At 59.6% G+C, this 17,179-nt stretch overlaps 1 protein-coding gene across 3 annotated transcripts in view; it reads right to left on the bottom strand.

The window, feature by feature from the left end:
• Zbtb7a (zinc finger and BTB domain containing 7A) overlaps nt 1–13,072 on the bottom strand; it is a 15,323-nt gene extending 2,251 nt beyond the window's left edge. Inside the window, exons 1-2 of one of the 3 annotated variants that reach the window (XM_023717004.1) lie at nt 12,866–13,072; nt 2,874–4,174 (exon numbers count right to left, since the gene is read on the bottom strand). In XM_023717004.1, the coding sequence (XP_023572772.1) occupies nt 2,874–4,159 (1,286 nt within the window). In that variant the 5' untranslated portion in view covers nt 4,160–4,174; nt 12,866–13,072. Of the gene's footprint in view, nt 1–2,873; nt 4,175–11,061; nt 11,596–11,623; nt 11,808–12,865 lie in introns of those variants that run through there. The other 2 variants (XM_004632742.2, XM_023717003.1) reach the window with 2 other exon arrangements.
• Nucleotides 13,073–17,179: the final 4,107 nt, after the last annotated feature.

Genomic DNA, 17,179 nt, shown 5'->3' on the forward strand with positions numbered 1-17,179 from the left:
GTACTAAAGGCACCCTGGACTTTAGGAGTTTTAGCGAGGCATGGTGCTGTCTATCTATAATCCCAGCATTTGGGAAGCTGAGGCAGGAAGATTACTTCAAGTCTGAGATCAGCCTGGAAAGTATAGTAAGACTCTGTCCCCCGCCTAAAAAAGCAACCTCCCTAAAGCCTTTATTTAATATGCAAGATGATATAAAAACATTGGTAATTTTGTATGTAGATCAGCGAAATGGATTTATTCGGCTTTGTAAAATATGACAAACACTACTTTGGCCTGTCCTAACGTTTTTGTTTTGTTTTGTTTTTTTTTGTGGAACCAGGGCTTGAACTCAGACCCTTGCGCTTGCCAGGGAAGTGCTTATTCTACTGAGCCATCATCTCCCCAGCCCCTCTGTTCTAACTTTTTTCCCTTTCATGTGGCTGCCAGAAAATTTGAAATGATGTATGTGAAACTCCCTTCACCGCCAGGCTAGCTGGAACCCATCCAGCGGGCAGGCGCAGGGGCTGGGCCTCGGGAGCCCTGCCTGGCACCTGCTGCGCTCGCTGCTGCCGACCCTTGTGCCTTGCATCAGAGCTGCTCGGAGGCTGCTCTGTCTCATACGCAGCAGACACATTTTCTTTACTGCAAACCTGACAAACTCCTACTCACCCCTCAAGGGCTCACTGTGCCACTCTGCCTTTTCCACCCTCTACTGCAGTTTCAGCCCTGGGCTCCTCCAGCCCCAGGTCCCTCCCTTCGTGCTCACAGCCTTCCATGGCCCTCTGAAGCTCTCTGCAGCCTGACTTCTGCCCTCTCCACAATCCTGTGGCCCTGCTTGAGCCAACAGAACTTGGATGACAACAAACCCCTGGCTGAACAGCTTGGGGCATCTGGCTTTTTCTGCCTTGGACAAGCCCTCGGAAGGGCCTGCAGGGTGCCGTGCCCAGGCCCAAGCCAGAGGGCCCAGGGCAGGCTACACTTCCCTCTCGCTGTTCTGTGCTCTCCCAGCAAAAGTTGGGTGGTTCAGAGAGGGGAAATGACCTGCCCAGGGCTGCACAGCAGGCCAGGGGCCACACAGAGGCGGGCTGGGGGTGGAAGCAGTGAGTTTCATCACCCCCTAGCCTTGGCCGGGTAATTATAGCCCCGGCTGCCACAGGCCCTGCTTACTCAACGATCTGCCTGGTGTGACTCAGAGGGGCCCCTAGGCTTCTGGGCCTGCAGGGGGTGGGGGTGGGGGCTCCCAAAGGGGGCACAAAGAGGAAGTGGGGGCCTGTGCAGAAACGACCAGCCCCATGAAGAGCTCTCTGTGCCTCAGTTTCCCTGACACAGGTGGGACCAGCCCCACGCTGGGCCTGGGTGGGTGTGGCCCAATTCGGGCTAAGTCATGGCGCAACCAGACTGGACCTGTCGTGGTCCTGGTGGCAAGTGGAGGGCAGGCCAGGCCACCTCACTGGGCAGGACCCTCTGGCCATGCTGTCCCCTCCTGAGTTTACTTAGAGGCCACCTGAGAACTCCTACCTGCAAGAGGAAGCTCCCCAGATGTCCAGCACCCTAAACTCACACAGCAGACTGCCCTTTGCCCTCACCTGGCACCCCTGGGTGCCAGAGCCCAGCCGCACCTTCCTCACCCAGCTGCCGGGGAGGGGGTCAAACCCTGGTTCCTGTCCTGAGGGGTGAGGCCAGGAAGCTGGGACAATGGCCTCTTTCTTCAGCCTTGAGAGGCGTGGCTGGGGAACCCCAGGGCGGCCAGGCTGGGGGCAGGGGGTGACGCTGAGTCACCCAGCCTGGCTGGGTCCCTACTGCCAGCCCCCCACCCCCACTGGGCCAGCCCGCCCTCTGTCCACATGGGCCAGCCAGCCACCTCTGGACTCTTAAGACCCAATTGGAAACCACTGGCCTGACCTTGAACTCTTCCAGCTCAGGGACTAAGCCCACAGCTCCTGCCTGGGCCCTTCCACCTCCGCTGGCTGCAATCCCAAGCCCAACCGGCCTCAGGGCCTTTGCACAGGCGGCCAGCAGCCTAGGACACTTTTCCCACAGCTCCTTCCAAGCTCAACTTAAATTTTTCCACCAGCACTCCCTCCCTTGGTGGCCCCACAGGGACTTGAGCCTGTCCACTATTATGTCCTTCAGTGCTTGGAACAGAGCCCAGCATACAGCAGGTGCTTAAAAAGTGCTGACCAGGCTGGGTGTGGTGGCACACGCCCATAAGCCCAGCACTCGGGAGGCTGAGGCAGGAGGATCATTGTGAATTCAAGATCAGTCTGGGCTACAAAGTGAGCTTAAGACCAGCCCGAACTGCACAGCAAGAACCTGTCTCAAAAAAAAATAAATAAATAAAAAATCAAGATATGCTAACCAAACCAGGCATGATGACACACACTTGTCGTCCCAGTACTTTGTGAGGCTAAAGCAGGAAGACCACAGTTCAAGCCCAGCCTGGTCAAATCTTCATGAGCTGCTGAGACACTGCCTCAAAAAATAAAGAGCTTAAGACCAAATAAATATATAATAAATAAACACTGGCCAAGCGAAGCCAATGACCCCTCCCCAGCCAGCTGTCTGTACTAGGGGTTCTCTTTCTCCCATAGCAAAGAAAACTAAGAATTTCTCAATACAGGTAACTACCTGAAACCAGAAGGCTCACTCTCCACCCCACTGTGGGCAGGCTCTTCACACCTCATACACTGTGGGGTTATTTTCTGTCCTGCGGATTGAATCCAGGCCCTTGCACTACATAGTATCCTCCTGCCTCAGCTTCCCAGAGTGCCAGGATCACAGGCATACTCTCCTGTGCCCGGTCACACCGTGTTGATATGGCCGTTTCTTCCACAGTCAGGAAGCCACGGGGACAAGAATGGCCTGAGAGGTGTGGCGGGGCTGGAGGCGCTCACCTGGTGAAGCGGACCTTGCAGATGTTGCACTCATAGGGCTTCTCGCCGGTGTGTGTGCGGATGTGGCGCGGCAGCTTGCCGGCACCCTGGATGACCTTCTCACAGATAGGGCACTTCTGGAAGGCCTTGGCTCGGATCTTCTTCTCACCTTTCTGTGACCACGCTGGGTACACATCCCCCTCGTGGGCGCCGCTGAAGTACTTCAGGTAGTAGTCCATGACGCCCTTGTCCTCGGCCCGAGACTCCTCATCACTGTCCCCACCCGCTAGTGCCCCCGCCCGGCCCACCGACGACATCATCTGCTGCAGCAGCGTACTGGCTGCCAGTCCGTCCACATCACCAGCATCCCCATCCTCGCCCTCCGCCGTGCCCGACAGGAAGCCCGGCGAGTCCCCAGGCTCAGGTGCCGCCTCCGAAAGCGAGGCCGCCTCCTCTTCACCGGTGCGGCCATAGTGGCCATTCTGTGTGGCAGCTGGTGGGGCCACAGGTGGCTGGAAGAGACCGCCTGCAGTGGCGGTGGCCGGAGCATCCTCATCCTGCTCTGGCCATAGACCTGGGTTGCTGTCACCTTCATCTCCTTCAACCACAGGGGGCCGATCAGCTGGGGGACCTGGACCATAGAAGTCTAAGCCATTGCAATCACCTGCAGCCACAGCAGCCACAGCAGCTGCAACGGCCTCTTTGGTGGCATCTAGGTCATCATCGGACGCCCCAAAGGCGGACCATGGGAAGTTGGCAGCGGCGGCAGCAGCGGCAGCGGCAGCAGGGGGCAGGCTGTTCATGGGGTTGCTCTGGAAGAACTCCAGGTACTCCTTGGCGCGTAGCAGGTTGCGCTGGTCCACCTGATCCACGAGGTCGAGCTGGCTCGAGTCGCCACCTGCATCTGCCGCCAGTATTTGCCGGTCCAGGAGATCGGCGCACACGTGGCTCACAGCTGGGATCTCAAGCAGGCGCGCGGCACTGAGGATGTCGCCCACGTTAGCTGTGCTCACCGTAAGCGTGGCGGTGTAGGCGAAGTCCATGAGTGCGGTGAGTGCGTCGGCGCTCACGAAGTCGATCTCATACACGTTCTGCTGGTCTACCACAGCGCCCGACGTGAACAGCTTCTTGAAGTACTGGCTGCAGGCAGCCAGCACCGAGCGGTGTGTAGGGAACTCACGGCCCTCCACCAGGATCACCACGTCGCACAGCAGCCCCTGCGTCCGCTGCTCATTCAGCCCACTCAGGATGTCACTGCTGTGGTCGGGGAACGGGATCCCAATGGGGCCGTCCACGCCGCCGGCCATCTTCCGCGCCGAGACCTGTGGGATTGGGGTGGGGTGGGGAGAACACTGCTGTAAGCATGGTGGTCCTGCACCCAGGACCCTGGGCAACACCTGACCTCACAGCTGGTCTTGGTGTCCCCAGCTATGCATAAGGTTATTCATGTATCCTTAGTTTATCAGCTGTACAGGAGAATGCTCAAGCGCCTTAACCTCGACCTTTTTTATCTTTGAGACAGGGTCTTGCCATATAGTCCAGGCTGGCCTTGAACTCAGGGTAATCCTGCCGGATGTGATGCACACCTGTGATCCCAGCTGTTGGAGGGAGGATCCTTGCAAGTTTGAGACCAGCCTGGGCTACAAACTAAGCTCAAAGCCAGTCTGAACTCTCAAAAAGAAAAAAAGAAAAAGCATTGGGGCTGGGGAGATGGCTCAGTAGAACTCCCCACTTCCACCAAAACAAAAAAACAAACAAAAAAAACAACATGAATTTTTTGCTGGGTATGGTGGTGCACATCTGTACCCCCAGCACTGGGTGGCTGAGGCAGGAGGACTGCCCCAAGTTCCAGCCTATTTCTAGGCTATACAGTGAGATTTAGGCCAGCCTGAAACACATAGCAAGACCTTGTATGCAAAAAAAAGACTAGACTAGACTGTGTCTCAAAGACAACAAAAAACCTCAAGGTGTTCCTCCTGCCTCAGCCTCCTGACTGCTGGGATTACAGATATGTGCTACCATGCCCAGTTTTAATCCTAATCTATTTTATGCATGACATAATGCTAGTGAAAAGTACTCTAGCTGCAGCGAGAGAGGTGGGGGCCAGGTGGGAATCCAGGTCATAGGGCACCTGGAGGTCTGTGAGGCACACAGTAGGTACCCAAGCAATGTACCAGGCAGGGACAGGTGCAAGGTCCCTCCTCTAAGCCCATCTGTGACCCCCAAGCCCTGGCACTCAGCTCCTTGGAGGAAGAGAAAACAACTTGGGAGGGGCCACTGTGTGTCACCATCTGTCGAGGAGAGCTAAACCCTACCCAAACTTGGCCCCTGTGACCCCCGTCTCCTCTGGGGACTCTTGAGTTGGCACAAGGAGCAAGGTGGAACCCTGGGCACCCAGGTTCAAGACCTGGCTGTGTTCAAGGGAACAGAGGGTGTGTCCCATGGGGAAAGGGCCTGTGGCAGCTGACAAACCTCTTCCTGCCCATGAGCCCCCAGGACGGGCTCAGTGTGGAAGTGAGTAATAGGGAAGACCAAGTAGCGCCCGGGCGAGGCCTCAGGAGGGGCCAGGGCTGAGGGCCTTCCACTCGCCTCTCTACAACTCAGCTCGGCCATGAAGCCTGCAGCAAGATCCTGGTGCTCTTTGGACCTCAGTCTCCCCATCTGTCAAATGGGCCCTGATTCCTGAAGGCACAGGCCCCTGGAGGACCGTCCAACCCACTCCTCTCCTCCACCCGCTCCTTTCTGCTTCCCCTGAGCTGTGACTCATCCGCCCACCCAAGGCCTTGTGCAACCCTCTGGCTCCTGTCCCCAACCCTCCACCCTCACCAGGGAGCCCCGTACCACCCAAAGCCAACCATGCTCCTCCGGTTCCTCTGGGCTGGGCCCAGGCCTCTCCCCGGTAACAGGGCCTAGTCCAGGCCTCCTGAGGCCCATGGGACCCCTCTGACTGGGGTCTCACCCGGTGGTCCGGTGTCTGCCCACCCCAGCAGTCCTTGGCGCGGGGTCTGCCATGGCCACACAGAGGCCTTTGTGCAGCCTGCTCATTGCCAGGGCTCTAGCCCTCCACCCACCCTCCTTCCCGCCACACCAGCTGCTGGGGGCCCCCCTTCCTCCACCCAGCCACCCGCTGTGGGGAGGGGCTTGGGAGGGGCGGCTCAGATGTGGCTGCCAGGAACAGGGGGGCCAGGATGGGGAGGACCCTGCACGTGCCATGGCCCCGGAAAGCCACTGAGGAGCCCCCTTTGGTGGCTTCCACCCCCTGCCACCATCTGCCGTCTGACCCCCACACCTCGGGCCACACGTGGACAGATGGGGCTTGGATCAGACAGACCGACCCCTGCTCGCCAAGGCCTGCCCCACACATCACAGACAGAACTCTGACCAAGGTCCCCAGGGCCCCCAAGATGGCTACCCAAGAACACTGGGCTGTCCTCCCTCAGGTGACCTGGTGCTCCCTGCCTGGTGTCCTGGGGGACCTTGGTGGTCGAAGTAACTCAGCCGCCACTGCTTCCTCTACTGCCCCTGGATGAGGAGGCCACCTGGGCTTTCTACCAGTGCTGCACCCAGGACCAGAGACTGCCTGAGCCCTACTTCAAGGGTCGAGATGCCCTGGCACAGGAGGGACCTCCAGTCCTGGCTGGGTCTGAACAACCATCTCTCTCTGGGATCCCTTCCCCCAAACATCATCCGCTTGGCCCAAGGACCAGGCCCTGGGGAGAGGCTGGCCATGCCAGGAAAACTCCCATGAGTGTCATGGTTCCCATATGACAGGTGGGAAAATCAAGGCCCAGAGAAGGATAGAATCCTGATCCAAGACATCCAGGAAGGCAATCTGCTTGGGCTGGGGTCCAGATGCCAGTCCCCCACCCACCCGGACAGGCGGCTCCTGCCCTGGCCCTGCCAACACCTGGCCCGCCCTCTCTCCAGGAACAGGAGGCACCTGTTGGCCACACCCTGTCACCGCCCCCACCTGGGCCTCCTGGGGGGCCTCTACCTGTGACAAGGGCCAAGACCCTGCCTGTAGGTGGGGGGAGATGAGTTGGGGGTCGCCAGCCCCTGGGGTCCCCACAGGCTGCACACCCACTACAGGACTGACTGACACTGATACCCAGTAGGGTCCTAGAAGTGGCTGCTGTGTCTCCTTCCCTTGGGAGCCCCAGCCCCACCCTGGAGGACCCCTGAGGCTAGGCCCTTCCCCAGCCCTGCCACGGCTCCACCCCCACGCTGCCTATGTGGGACTTCTGGGATGCACAGTGCTGACTTGGCCTCAGCCACCCCACAAGGGACAGGCCCCAGCAGATCCCTCCTGGGCTGCAGGTGGCACACAGTAGGGTGACTACCAGATGAGGCCAGGCTTGCGGATACCCCCAGCCCACTCCTGCCTGAACACAGGCTACATGCTGTAACTGCTTTTCAAAGTGGCAGGATGCAGGCTTTGCTTCAGCCTGTCCCCTGCTCCTGGAGCTTCTACAGACTGAACAGGTGCCTTAGACTCATCCTCCTCACACCCAGGAGAGGCTCAGACAGGTACTGAGACCCACCCAAGGTCACACAGCACACAGGTGGCCAGGCCAGGGCTCAGGTGCTTCAAAGGGAGCTGCTGCCACCTCCTGGCTTCCGGGGACATGAAGTGAGGTCAGAGAACAGCAAGTGTCCTTGGGGGAGACCCCAGCACTGAGAAGCTGAGGGGAGCAAGGAAAAGGGGGACCTCCTAAGGATCCCAGTTAAGGTGACGGATAGGGCCCAGCCTCCTTCTACCCATGATCCCCAAGGACAAGGAACACTGGGCACGTAACAGCCACCCACAGCCTTCCTGGAGGGCACTTCTGGGGTAGGGGACCACTCAATGAGGGGCCGGATCCTCTGCCTTCCAGGAAGAGAAGTGAGAGGCACAGGAGGAGCACTGCACACCTACTGGGTGCCACACAGGACAGCCTGGGCTCACACGCAGGTCCTCCTCACGCGCTGTGTGACCCAGCTACAGATACAATCTCTCTGAACCGCCGCTTCCCCAGGATCCTAGCAGTGGAAAGAAAAGGGTCCCCTGGAGAGCCAGCGAGTACAGTCCTACTCGTGTCCAGGCAGCAAACCCAGCTGAGGACCTACTGTGTGTCTGAGCCAGTCCCCCAAAAGTCCCACCCAGCCTGTCTACTGCCCACTCCCTGAAGACAAGAGGGGAACGTGCTTGTGGAACCTGGTTGTTCAGCGTTATTCCAGGAATCCAGCCCACTTCCACCTACTATGTGCCGGGCAAGCAGGCGACACAGACCAAGAAGGAAAGCAGAAGGTAAAGCCAGACCCTGACAGGGTGGGTGGCTGGCCCAAGGTCACACATGGAGCTAGGCTGGCCCCTGCAGTACCCCCCTCCCCACCAAAGTGCCGGGGATCACCAAGGCCCAGGGTGGCTCACAGCCGGCAGCCAGTCCACCCCTTGCCTGCCTGCCCGCCTCCCCTGCCAGGCAGCAGTCCTCCCTTGGGCCAGACCTGGAGCAAACAGGGCCCACAGGGCCCTCGGCCATTTTACATGTCCATTTATTGCCCTAAGTGGGGAGGGGCTTCCTGCCCAGGCCTTAAAGGGCCAGAAGCAGGAAAGCAGCCAGCCCAGTGGGAAGTGTGTGTTCATGGGGGGCAGAGATGGCTGTGGACAGTCATCAGACCCTGACTCCAGGATGGGACCAAGGCCCACTCTGTTCCCACACTCCCAAGTGCCATCATGGACCAGGAAGCCCAGAGCCAGGAGGCTGGGTTCCCAGGGGAAGCTTCAACCACCCCCAAAAGGGGCAGAGAGAATGAGCTTCCTGTCATCAGGGGTGAGCAAGACTCGGCTCTGCAGAATCCCATCGCTGCCACCCCACCTGCTCTTCTAAATACCCTCTAGACTGCAACGACCTGACAGACCTGTTTGTCACCTGGAGCCATCTGTAGTGTGCCATGCCTGGCATGGCTGCTGGAGAGCCTCAGCCTGGAAGCCCAAGGTAAAGGGGCTCAGGTGATGTGCAGAATCCGGCCGGATCCCTATTACACACGCCCTAATGGGACAGGCCTTGTTTTCCAGTTAGACCAGAAAGGCGTGGGTGGGGACACTTCTACCAAGTGACCGACCACAGCCTGCTGAGGGGACAGATGGAGGGGCTGGCCCTCTGGCCTACCTCTGTACCAGTGCCAGATTCTCCCTACAGGACACCAGGCCTGATTCTGGTTATGAGTACTGTACTCTATGCCCATGCTACTGGCTCCAAGAGGCAGGCCCAGAGAGGGGTGGTGACTCCCCCCAGGTCACACAGCAGAACTGGAATCCAAACACAGGCTATTTAACCAACTTGGCCAGCCTGACTAGTCCTCCCAGATCTATCCCCTCCCGTCGCACACAGCCCCTAGGTAGCAGCAGGCCATGAAATCCCCCACCCTGAGGCCTGGGGACCTAGGATGGCCTAGTAGATACTCAGGCTCTCAGGGTCCTCAAGAAAGGGATTGGCAGTGTTTAGATCAAAACCCTCAACAGCTGTTCCCAGGGCCTCCCAGAGCAGTTCCAGGGTGCGCTGGAGACAATATCCACATAATGTCCCCAAAGGTGTCCCGTTGCACTGACAGAAAAGCTGAGGCCGGCAGACAAGACGTGGCGGCCCTGGATGAGTCCCAGATGGAGCAGGGCCTGGCCTAGCCTGTTCCGCTGGTCTCTGCCACCCAGAGCTACTACAGGGCGGTTCAGAACATAACAGGGAGGGGACAAGGTGACTTGGTGGGGGTTCTGAGGGTGTCTCAAGTGGCCGGATGACCTACGCCCGACACCCAAGCATCTAGATCCCAAGTAGCTGGAGCTGGCCCAGGGTGCTCCCTCCAGCACAAGGGAGGGGGTGAATGCAGGGGATCCGCAGGCTCTACTGGGGTCTTCAGGGCAGAGGAGGCTCCTGGTAGTCCAAGCTCAGCCAGTGCTGCTTTAAAAAAAAGTGGACCTGGGATATGGCTCTGGAGAGGTGACCCCAGTCCCCCTGGGCACAACAAACGGAATGGGAAAGGGCCTTGCTGTCACCTGGCACAGCCTACATTCCGGAGTGCCTGCCTCATGAGGCTGGGAGGCAGGAGCTCTGGGTCTCATGCTGGGTGACCTTGGGAGTCTCGCTGGCCCTCTCTGAGCACAATGTCATCTTCAGACAGAACCTGGGTGACTGTTCATGTGCTTGCTCATGACAGGTGATGGAGGACACAGGTGGGCAGGTGCCCAGGCCATACCACCCAAGGGATTTTAGAAAGGCTCTACAATGAGGGGTCGGATGTAGCTACAAATGTGACCTTGGGCTGCTCTCTATTCCTCCATGCCACCAGCTCCTCTGTCCACCAACAACTCTGACACCCAGCTTGCTCTAAAGACCAAAGCTGCCTAGGTCACTGGGGGGGCCTCGGCTCCAGCCTCATACGGTAGCAAGGACAGCCACCAGGTGGACCAAGCTCCAGATTAGATGGCTGCAAGGAAACAACACAACAAACCCCAATACACCAAGGTCTCACTCCTATCCCAGGGACCTTCCTCACAGCCAGGCTGGGCTCTGCCTCAGTCTCCCTCAAAAAGCAAGGGCTCACGTGCGCCCTGCAGTGCCTGCTTCCCTTCCCCAGGCTAAGAGTTGGTGGCTCCCAGCCCAGGCCAGGGTGCTGACTGGTCCACACGCAGCCAATCAGAACTGAATAATAAATACCCCCCCAAAGTGACCCACGAATTAAAATTTCAGTGTCCCCGTTGGGTCCTCTTTCCGGCATGAGGCTTGGCTTCTCCAGCCGGCGGCGGCTGAGGTCCCCCTCCCCCAGGCCCGTCTCCTCAGAGATGGTGGAGACGGTAGGCCGTAAACAGAGCCCCGAGCCCAGCTGAGAGGTGCCAGGCCTAGCCAGAGCCCCATGGGAGATGGTCCTGAGAGAACACAGCCCTGCCAGCCTGGAGCCCTCTACCCTGCCTGGGCCTAGGGACCTCTCCTAGGCCAGTTCTCCCAATAGGAAGTAATCAGGCCGATGGAGGAGAGGCCTCCCCCAGTGTGGGAGCGGCACACTCAGGGTTACGCCCTGGCCCTGGCCATGGCCCTGGGTGGGGGGGCTGACATGGAATCCCGGACGCCCTCTCCGGTGGCTTCGAGAGGCAGCTGGCAGGGAGGAGAAGGGGGGTGGCGGGCTAGCCACCCATGGGTGAGCCAGGTGGGCCCGCTGGAGGAAGGGGCACGCACACCTCTCTCACTTCCGCCGCCTGGCTGGGGGGAGAGAAGGCGCTGCCGGCTTCCCCGTGCAACACCGCCAAGTCCTCGCTGCCAAACTCTTAGTAGACAACCCCTGAGTGCCTTGGGCCTGGCTGGACAGCAGCGTCCTGCGGCGGTCCCTGGGTTCCCCAGTGGGCCACAGGAGCAAACGCGGGGGAGTCGGTATCTCCTAGGAGCCATAAAGGCCTGGTCCTAGCAATGGACCGGCTTCAGAGCTTCGCTGAGCCCCCGGCCAGGTCCGCAGCCCCAGGCTGGGGGAGGGAGGAAGGGAGAGCGAGAGGGGGAGGGGACCAGATCGCGCGGCTCGCCCCTCCTGCCCGGGCGTAGGGCTCGCACGTGGTGCTTGGCGTCAAGGGGAAGGGGGGGGGTCCGGCCAGAGGAGACGGGGTCACGCGCTCGGGGGCGCGGGCGGGGATCGGGGGCCGCGCGCGCAGGCGGAGGCGCCGGGCCCAGTGAGGGAGGGAGCAGGAAGCGCCCCGTCCCACCACGTCGCGGCCCCCACCCCGACCCCGCCGAACGGGAGCGGGCTCCTACCTCCTTCCCGGGGCAGCGCGAGGGGCCCGGCCCCGGCGGCGGCGGCGGCGGCAGCGGCTGGGCTGGCTCCTCCGAGGCCCGGGAGGCGGCAATGCGCCTGGCCCCGCGCCACCCCCCGCCGCCGGCGGCCAATCCCCACCCGGGCTGGGGGGAGGGCGATGCAAATTACCCCGGATCTGGGCCCGCCCGCCCGCCACCTCCCCCGCGCCCCGGCCGGCCCGCGCCAGGCCGCGCATCCCCGGGCTCGCCTGCACCGCACAGCCGCCTCATCAACACCCTACCAGGGGAGCTCCCTCGAAGAAGAGGGGGTCCCCGTTTTTGGGTTAGGGGACCCGAGGGGAAGGGGGCTGGGGGCAGTTACACAACAAGCGGGAGGGGCCCGAGGCGGGGAGGGGGCGGCCCGCGGCCGCGCAGCCGGAAGCCGGGACCGCCACCGGCCCCCGGCTAGGGGAGCCGTCGCAGGCCCCGCCTCCGCGTAGGCTCCACCCGCAGCGCCGCGCCGAGCCGTCGCCCACACTCATTGGCCAGTGGGCCCGCCGCTCACCGCCCCTCCTCTGCATTACCCCTCCCCGTGGGCCTCGGCGGGCCGCAGGCGCGGTGTACTCTGGGACTAGTAGTTCTTACCTCCTGTCACCTACCAGTCACAAGCGGCCTAGAGACCACGACACCCAGAAGGCTCCGCGATCCCTCCCGCCCACCCTCCCGGACACCCCACCCCTTCCCCTCCTTTGCAAAGCCCCCCTCCCTGTTTTTTCAGCCCCCTCCCCCCCATCCCCCATGAAGCTCCATCCTGGCCAACTCCAACGTATGCACGCAACACCGAATAGGCCCCCGCTGGGGTAGGGGGAGAGGTGAAAGAGCCCCCCGAGCCGGACGCGGCAGCAAAGTTAGCACGCGACGCGCCCCCCATCTCCCCACGCCGGTTTCCCCCTACACCCTCAATGCATCCCAGCTTCCCCTCCCCCGCTTCTCCGCGCCTGGGAGCCCCGAAAGCCAAGCACCCGGGTGGGGTTGGGGGGGCGGCTGGCGCACAAACCATGCACTTCGCCCCCAATTCCCTCTCCCGGTCCCGGGCTCCTAATTTGGGGCGCCTCTGAGCCACTACCAGGAGGACCCCGGTGTTGGAAACTTGGGGGCAGGAAGGTCCCCTAGTCCAGGTCCAGGCGCAGGGTGGGAGCCGCGCAAGCCCCCTCCCCGCGGTCCCCGCCCTGCAACCCGCGCCTTCGGGCGCTGTGGACTCACCTCGCGGGGCCGGGGCTCGGACCGGGCCGGGGCGCGGGGCCGGGGCCCGGAGTCGGGGACGGGGCGCCCTCGGCCGGCGGGGTCCTTGGCGCTCGCGCTCCCCGGGCTAGCGCTCGGCCCGTGGCGCTCCTCGCTCCGGCAGCGGCGGCGTCACTGCCCCTACAGTCACCGTACAGTACAGCAAAGCCCCGTATGATGCTCGCGACTCCCTTCCTGGTTTCTCCGAGGGCAAGAGGGGTCCTCCCTTGTCTTAAAGGTGCCGCAGCCGCCGCCCCCCCCACGCCCAGCCCGCCCCCCCCACCCCGCGCCCGAGCCTCGGAGGCCAGAACAGGCTCTGCAGGTCCGCTCTTGCCACGTCCCTGCCCTCCCGTGGGGTTTCGCCCCGCTGCGCCGGGGAGCCCGAGCTGTTATTAGGTTTTGTGTCAAGTTGTGGGGAGTAAGGGGGGGTCCAGCCCGCCTCTGCGCGCGCCCCCCTCCCTGACCTCTCAGCCCCGCGCGCGGCCCAGTGCCAGGCGGCCGGCTTATCTGGCCCCAGAGCTCCCCGGGGCGCGGGGGGGTAGAGGCGCCCCCGGTGCAGGGGGTGGGGGCTCCAGATAAACAGGCCCCCAGCCTCGGCGCGGCAGGGCGGGGTGCAGGGGGCTCGGGCTTTGCCCCTGACGCCCGGGGCGTGGCGCGTTGGCAGCGGGGCGGGGAGCGCCGTGAGCACTGGCGATGCGGGCGTGGGGCGCGCTCCTCCGGCGGTCGGGTGGGCAGTTGGGTGACTGGGTGAGAGGCAGGGTAGGGAAATGAACGCGTGGAGATCCCCTACCCCCACACCCACACACCCTGGGCCAAGCTCCTGTGCCTCGCAGGCCTCAGTTTGCCCAGCCTGCGCAAGGGACCCCAGGCTTTGCCAGAACCTAGATGGCGAGAGCCCGCCAGGGTCCCCGAAGGCTACAGGAGACCTGCCGTCCTGTGATTATATAAAGCGGTCGCCTCCACCCGCGGCTGCCAGGGGCGTAGCGCGGGGAAGGGGTTGGCGAGGGGGCGGGGAGGAGGAGGAGGAGGAGAGAGGTTGTTTTCCAGGCTTTCCCAAGTTCCCCCACCCAACTGTAGGTCACTGGGCGGAACAGGGGACCCAGACCCGTAGTCCTGGGTCCTGCGTCCTGCTGCCGCACGAATCTGCGTGGCTTAGGAGGGGCGGAGGTGGGCAGTGGGGAGGTGTTGGCTCAGCTCAACTTTATTATTATTTTTTTCGTCTGTCTTTTCTCCTACTTCCTCCCTGGTCGTGGGAGAGGTCTGGCGGAGGAGAGTGAAGGAGAAGAGGGGACAAATGGTGAGAACAGCGTGACCGGGGCTCACTGGCTGCCCCCATGCGCACAGTAGGCGCCCTGTGCAAACACTTGGGAAGGGACTGGCGGGATGCGATCGGCTACCAGGGATGCCGTGGGAGGAGACTTCGGGCCTCAGTTTCCCCTCCATTCGCACCCCGATGTGGAAGGCTGCTGTCCGTTGTTTCAGTGCCTTCCTTGGGCGCTTACCCGGTGGCTGTCACAGTTCAAGGAGATCCGCTTGCCTCCAGGTTAACCTCTAATCCTCTTGTCATTCGTATTATTTGTCATTATTATTATGAACACCACTATGTTATATAGAGGCCCCAAACTACCGCAGCCTGAGAGAAATGGACCTGTTCTGCTCCGTGGCTTCAAAGCATCGCCCCCTCCAACACGGGACTTTATTGCTTTTTCGCTCAAGAGATTAAAAGCGCCTTTCAACACCCATGCGGGTTGAATTGGCTTTTGTAATAATCATTGGCTTCCAGGGGAACCCCGGGGAGGCTCCCAGAGGGGAAGTGACGGCCCCAGGACTTGCAGCGAAACCAGCCGAGTAGGTGGGAAGGAACCGAGGGAGGCGCCATGGGTCCGGAGGAGGGTGGAACCGGGACTTTGCCCCGAGTGCTGCTGTGAGAGCTCCTGTTCCCCAAACCTGCGGCAGGCAGCTCGGCGGCCTGGAAGCTGGAGATCAAGAGAGACCCAGCCCATACAGCGGCGATCTGCAGAGAGCTAAAGCCCGGGCTTCAGCCCTCAAAGGGCTAAGCTCCCCAATGGCAGCAGGGCTGTCTGCGACTCAGTTTCCCCCACTGTACTCACCGCTCCGAGATATCCTATCTTTTTATTTTTATTTATTTATTTTTGGCAGAACCGGGGATTGAACTCAGGCCCTTGCACCTTGCTAGGGAAGCGCTTATTCTACTGAGCCATCCCCTGGCCCCCTGGGCCATTTCCCTGGCCCCCCGAGATATCCTATCAGAAAGGACCCAGAGGAGTCATTCCTACAGGGTCTGGACAGAATCTATAAAATTCTCAGCGGAGTTTGGTGTCGTGTCCGACTTCGTTGCAGCCCAGAAAAAGAGTAGCGTTTGTCTGACACTCCCAAAAACAGGCCCTGAGAGGGACTCAGAGCAAGGATCCAACTCCAGACATTGCCAGGGGCAGTTGAGGGTCCTCAGGGACTTGGTAAGGTGGCACAGTCCCCTTCACCTCCACTCCTACTCCAGGAGCAAGAACAGAAAGTGAGGCAGGGCTTTGTCCTTAGTCCTGCTGTTACCGCTGTACTCCCCCCCACCCCCCACCTGCCCACCCCGTCAAAAAAAAAAAGAAAAAGAAAAACTACCTGAGTTTGCTATTTTAAAACCTAAGATATTGGGGCCGGGGAGATGGCTCAGTGGAATAAGTGCTTCCCTGGCAAGCACAAGGGCCTGAGTTCAATCCCCTGTTCTGAAAACAAAACAAAAAACCCCCTTCAAATATTAAAAAGGACGAATTACCTTAAGCAGGTTGCTTAACCTCTCTGATCACTAGAGTCTTTTGGAGAGAATAAAATGATTTCCTGGGGTTGTGACAAGTGCAGAAAGAGCCGGTGAGTGTGGCAACCTGAAACTGCGCTGCACGTGCACAAGGAAACTCCTCAATAAATGATGTATGTGGTTATATTACTTGGGTCCTGATCTAATAATGATCATTTACAATATTTTACTGCATTTGTGCAGGGTTTTCCCCCCTAAAACTGGGGATTGAGCCAGGCGTGGTGGTGTACTTCTCTAATCCCAATATTGAAGAAGCTGAGGCAGGAGGAGCACCACTAGTTTGAGGCCATCTTCAACTAGTGGTGTAACTAGTAGTGAGGTCAAGAGCAACTTAAACTACACAGTTAGGGGGCTGGGGAGATGGCTCAGTAGAATACGTGCTTGCCTGGCAGGCACTAAGGGCCTGAGTTCAATCCTCAGTTCTGGGGGGGAAAAAAATTACATAGACCCTATCTCAAAAATCCAAAAGTGGTCAGTGTGTTTTGTGTGGTGGCCCACCTTCATTTACTTGGCCCAAACTTGCTCTTTGGAGTCTATTTCTTTTCTTACCTTTAATAAAACTTTGCTAACATTAAAAAAAAAAAAAATCCAAGAAAACAAAACTACTGAGGATTGAACCCAGGTTCTTTGCATTAAACTACATCCCCTTTTAAAATTTTTCATTTGAGTGCCAGGTGTAGTGGTGTTCACCTGTAGTCCCAGTACTCAGAGGATGAGGCAGGAAGATTGTTGCAAGTTCAAGAGCAGCCTTGGTGGGGGCCGGGAAGATGGCTCAGTGGAGTAAGCACTTCTCTGGCAAGCACAAGGGCCTGAGTTCAATCCCCGGTTCCGCAAAAAAAAGAGCAGCCTTGGCTACAAAGGGAGCTCAAGGCCAACCTGAGCTGCAGAGCAAGACCCTGCCTCAAAAAGGAAAAAAAAAAAAAACCTTCACTTGAGATCTTCCTGCCTCAGCCTCTCAGAGGGCTGGGATTATAGGGTTGCTATTCCAATACCTGAGGAGCATGTAGAATGTACAAAAAACTATTAAACTCAACAATCAAAACATAATAACTAGGGCTGGTGAGATGGCTCAGTGGTCTAAAGCACCTACTTAGAACAAGTTTAGCAAAAACACATGGACCGAGGTTCAATCCCCAGCACCACATGCCAGCCAGCCCCGCCCCCTGGTGGGCTGAGCTGCCCCCCCACACACACACGCAAAAATAAATAAAATTTAAAAAAAACAAACATAATAACTAAAAGTAGATGAGTGATTTTATTTTTATAGTGTTTTTGAATCAGCATCTTGCTATATAGTTCAGGTTGGCCTTGAATTCATTATGTAGCCCAGGTTGGCCTTGAATTCATTATGTAGCCCAGGCTGGCCTTGAACGCTCAGCAGTCTTCCTGCCTCAGCCTACTACATACTAGTATTGCTGGCATGTGCCACCATGCCCAGCTGGGTGGAGAATTAAATAGACAGTTCTCAA

The sequence above is a fragment of the Octodon degus genome, unplaced genomic scaffold (genome assembly GCF_000260255.1).
Source record: "Octodon degus isolate 3935 unplaced genomic scaffold, OctDeg1.0 scaffold00050, whole genome shotgun sequence".
NCBI lineage: Eukaryota > Metazoa > Chordata > Mammalia > Rodentia > Octodontidae > Octodon > Octodon degus.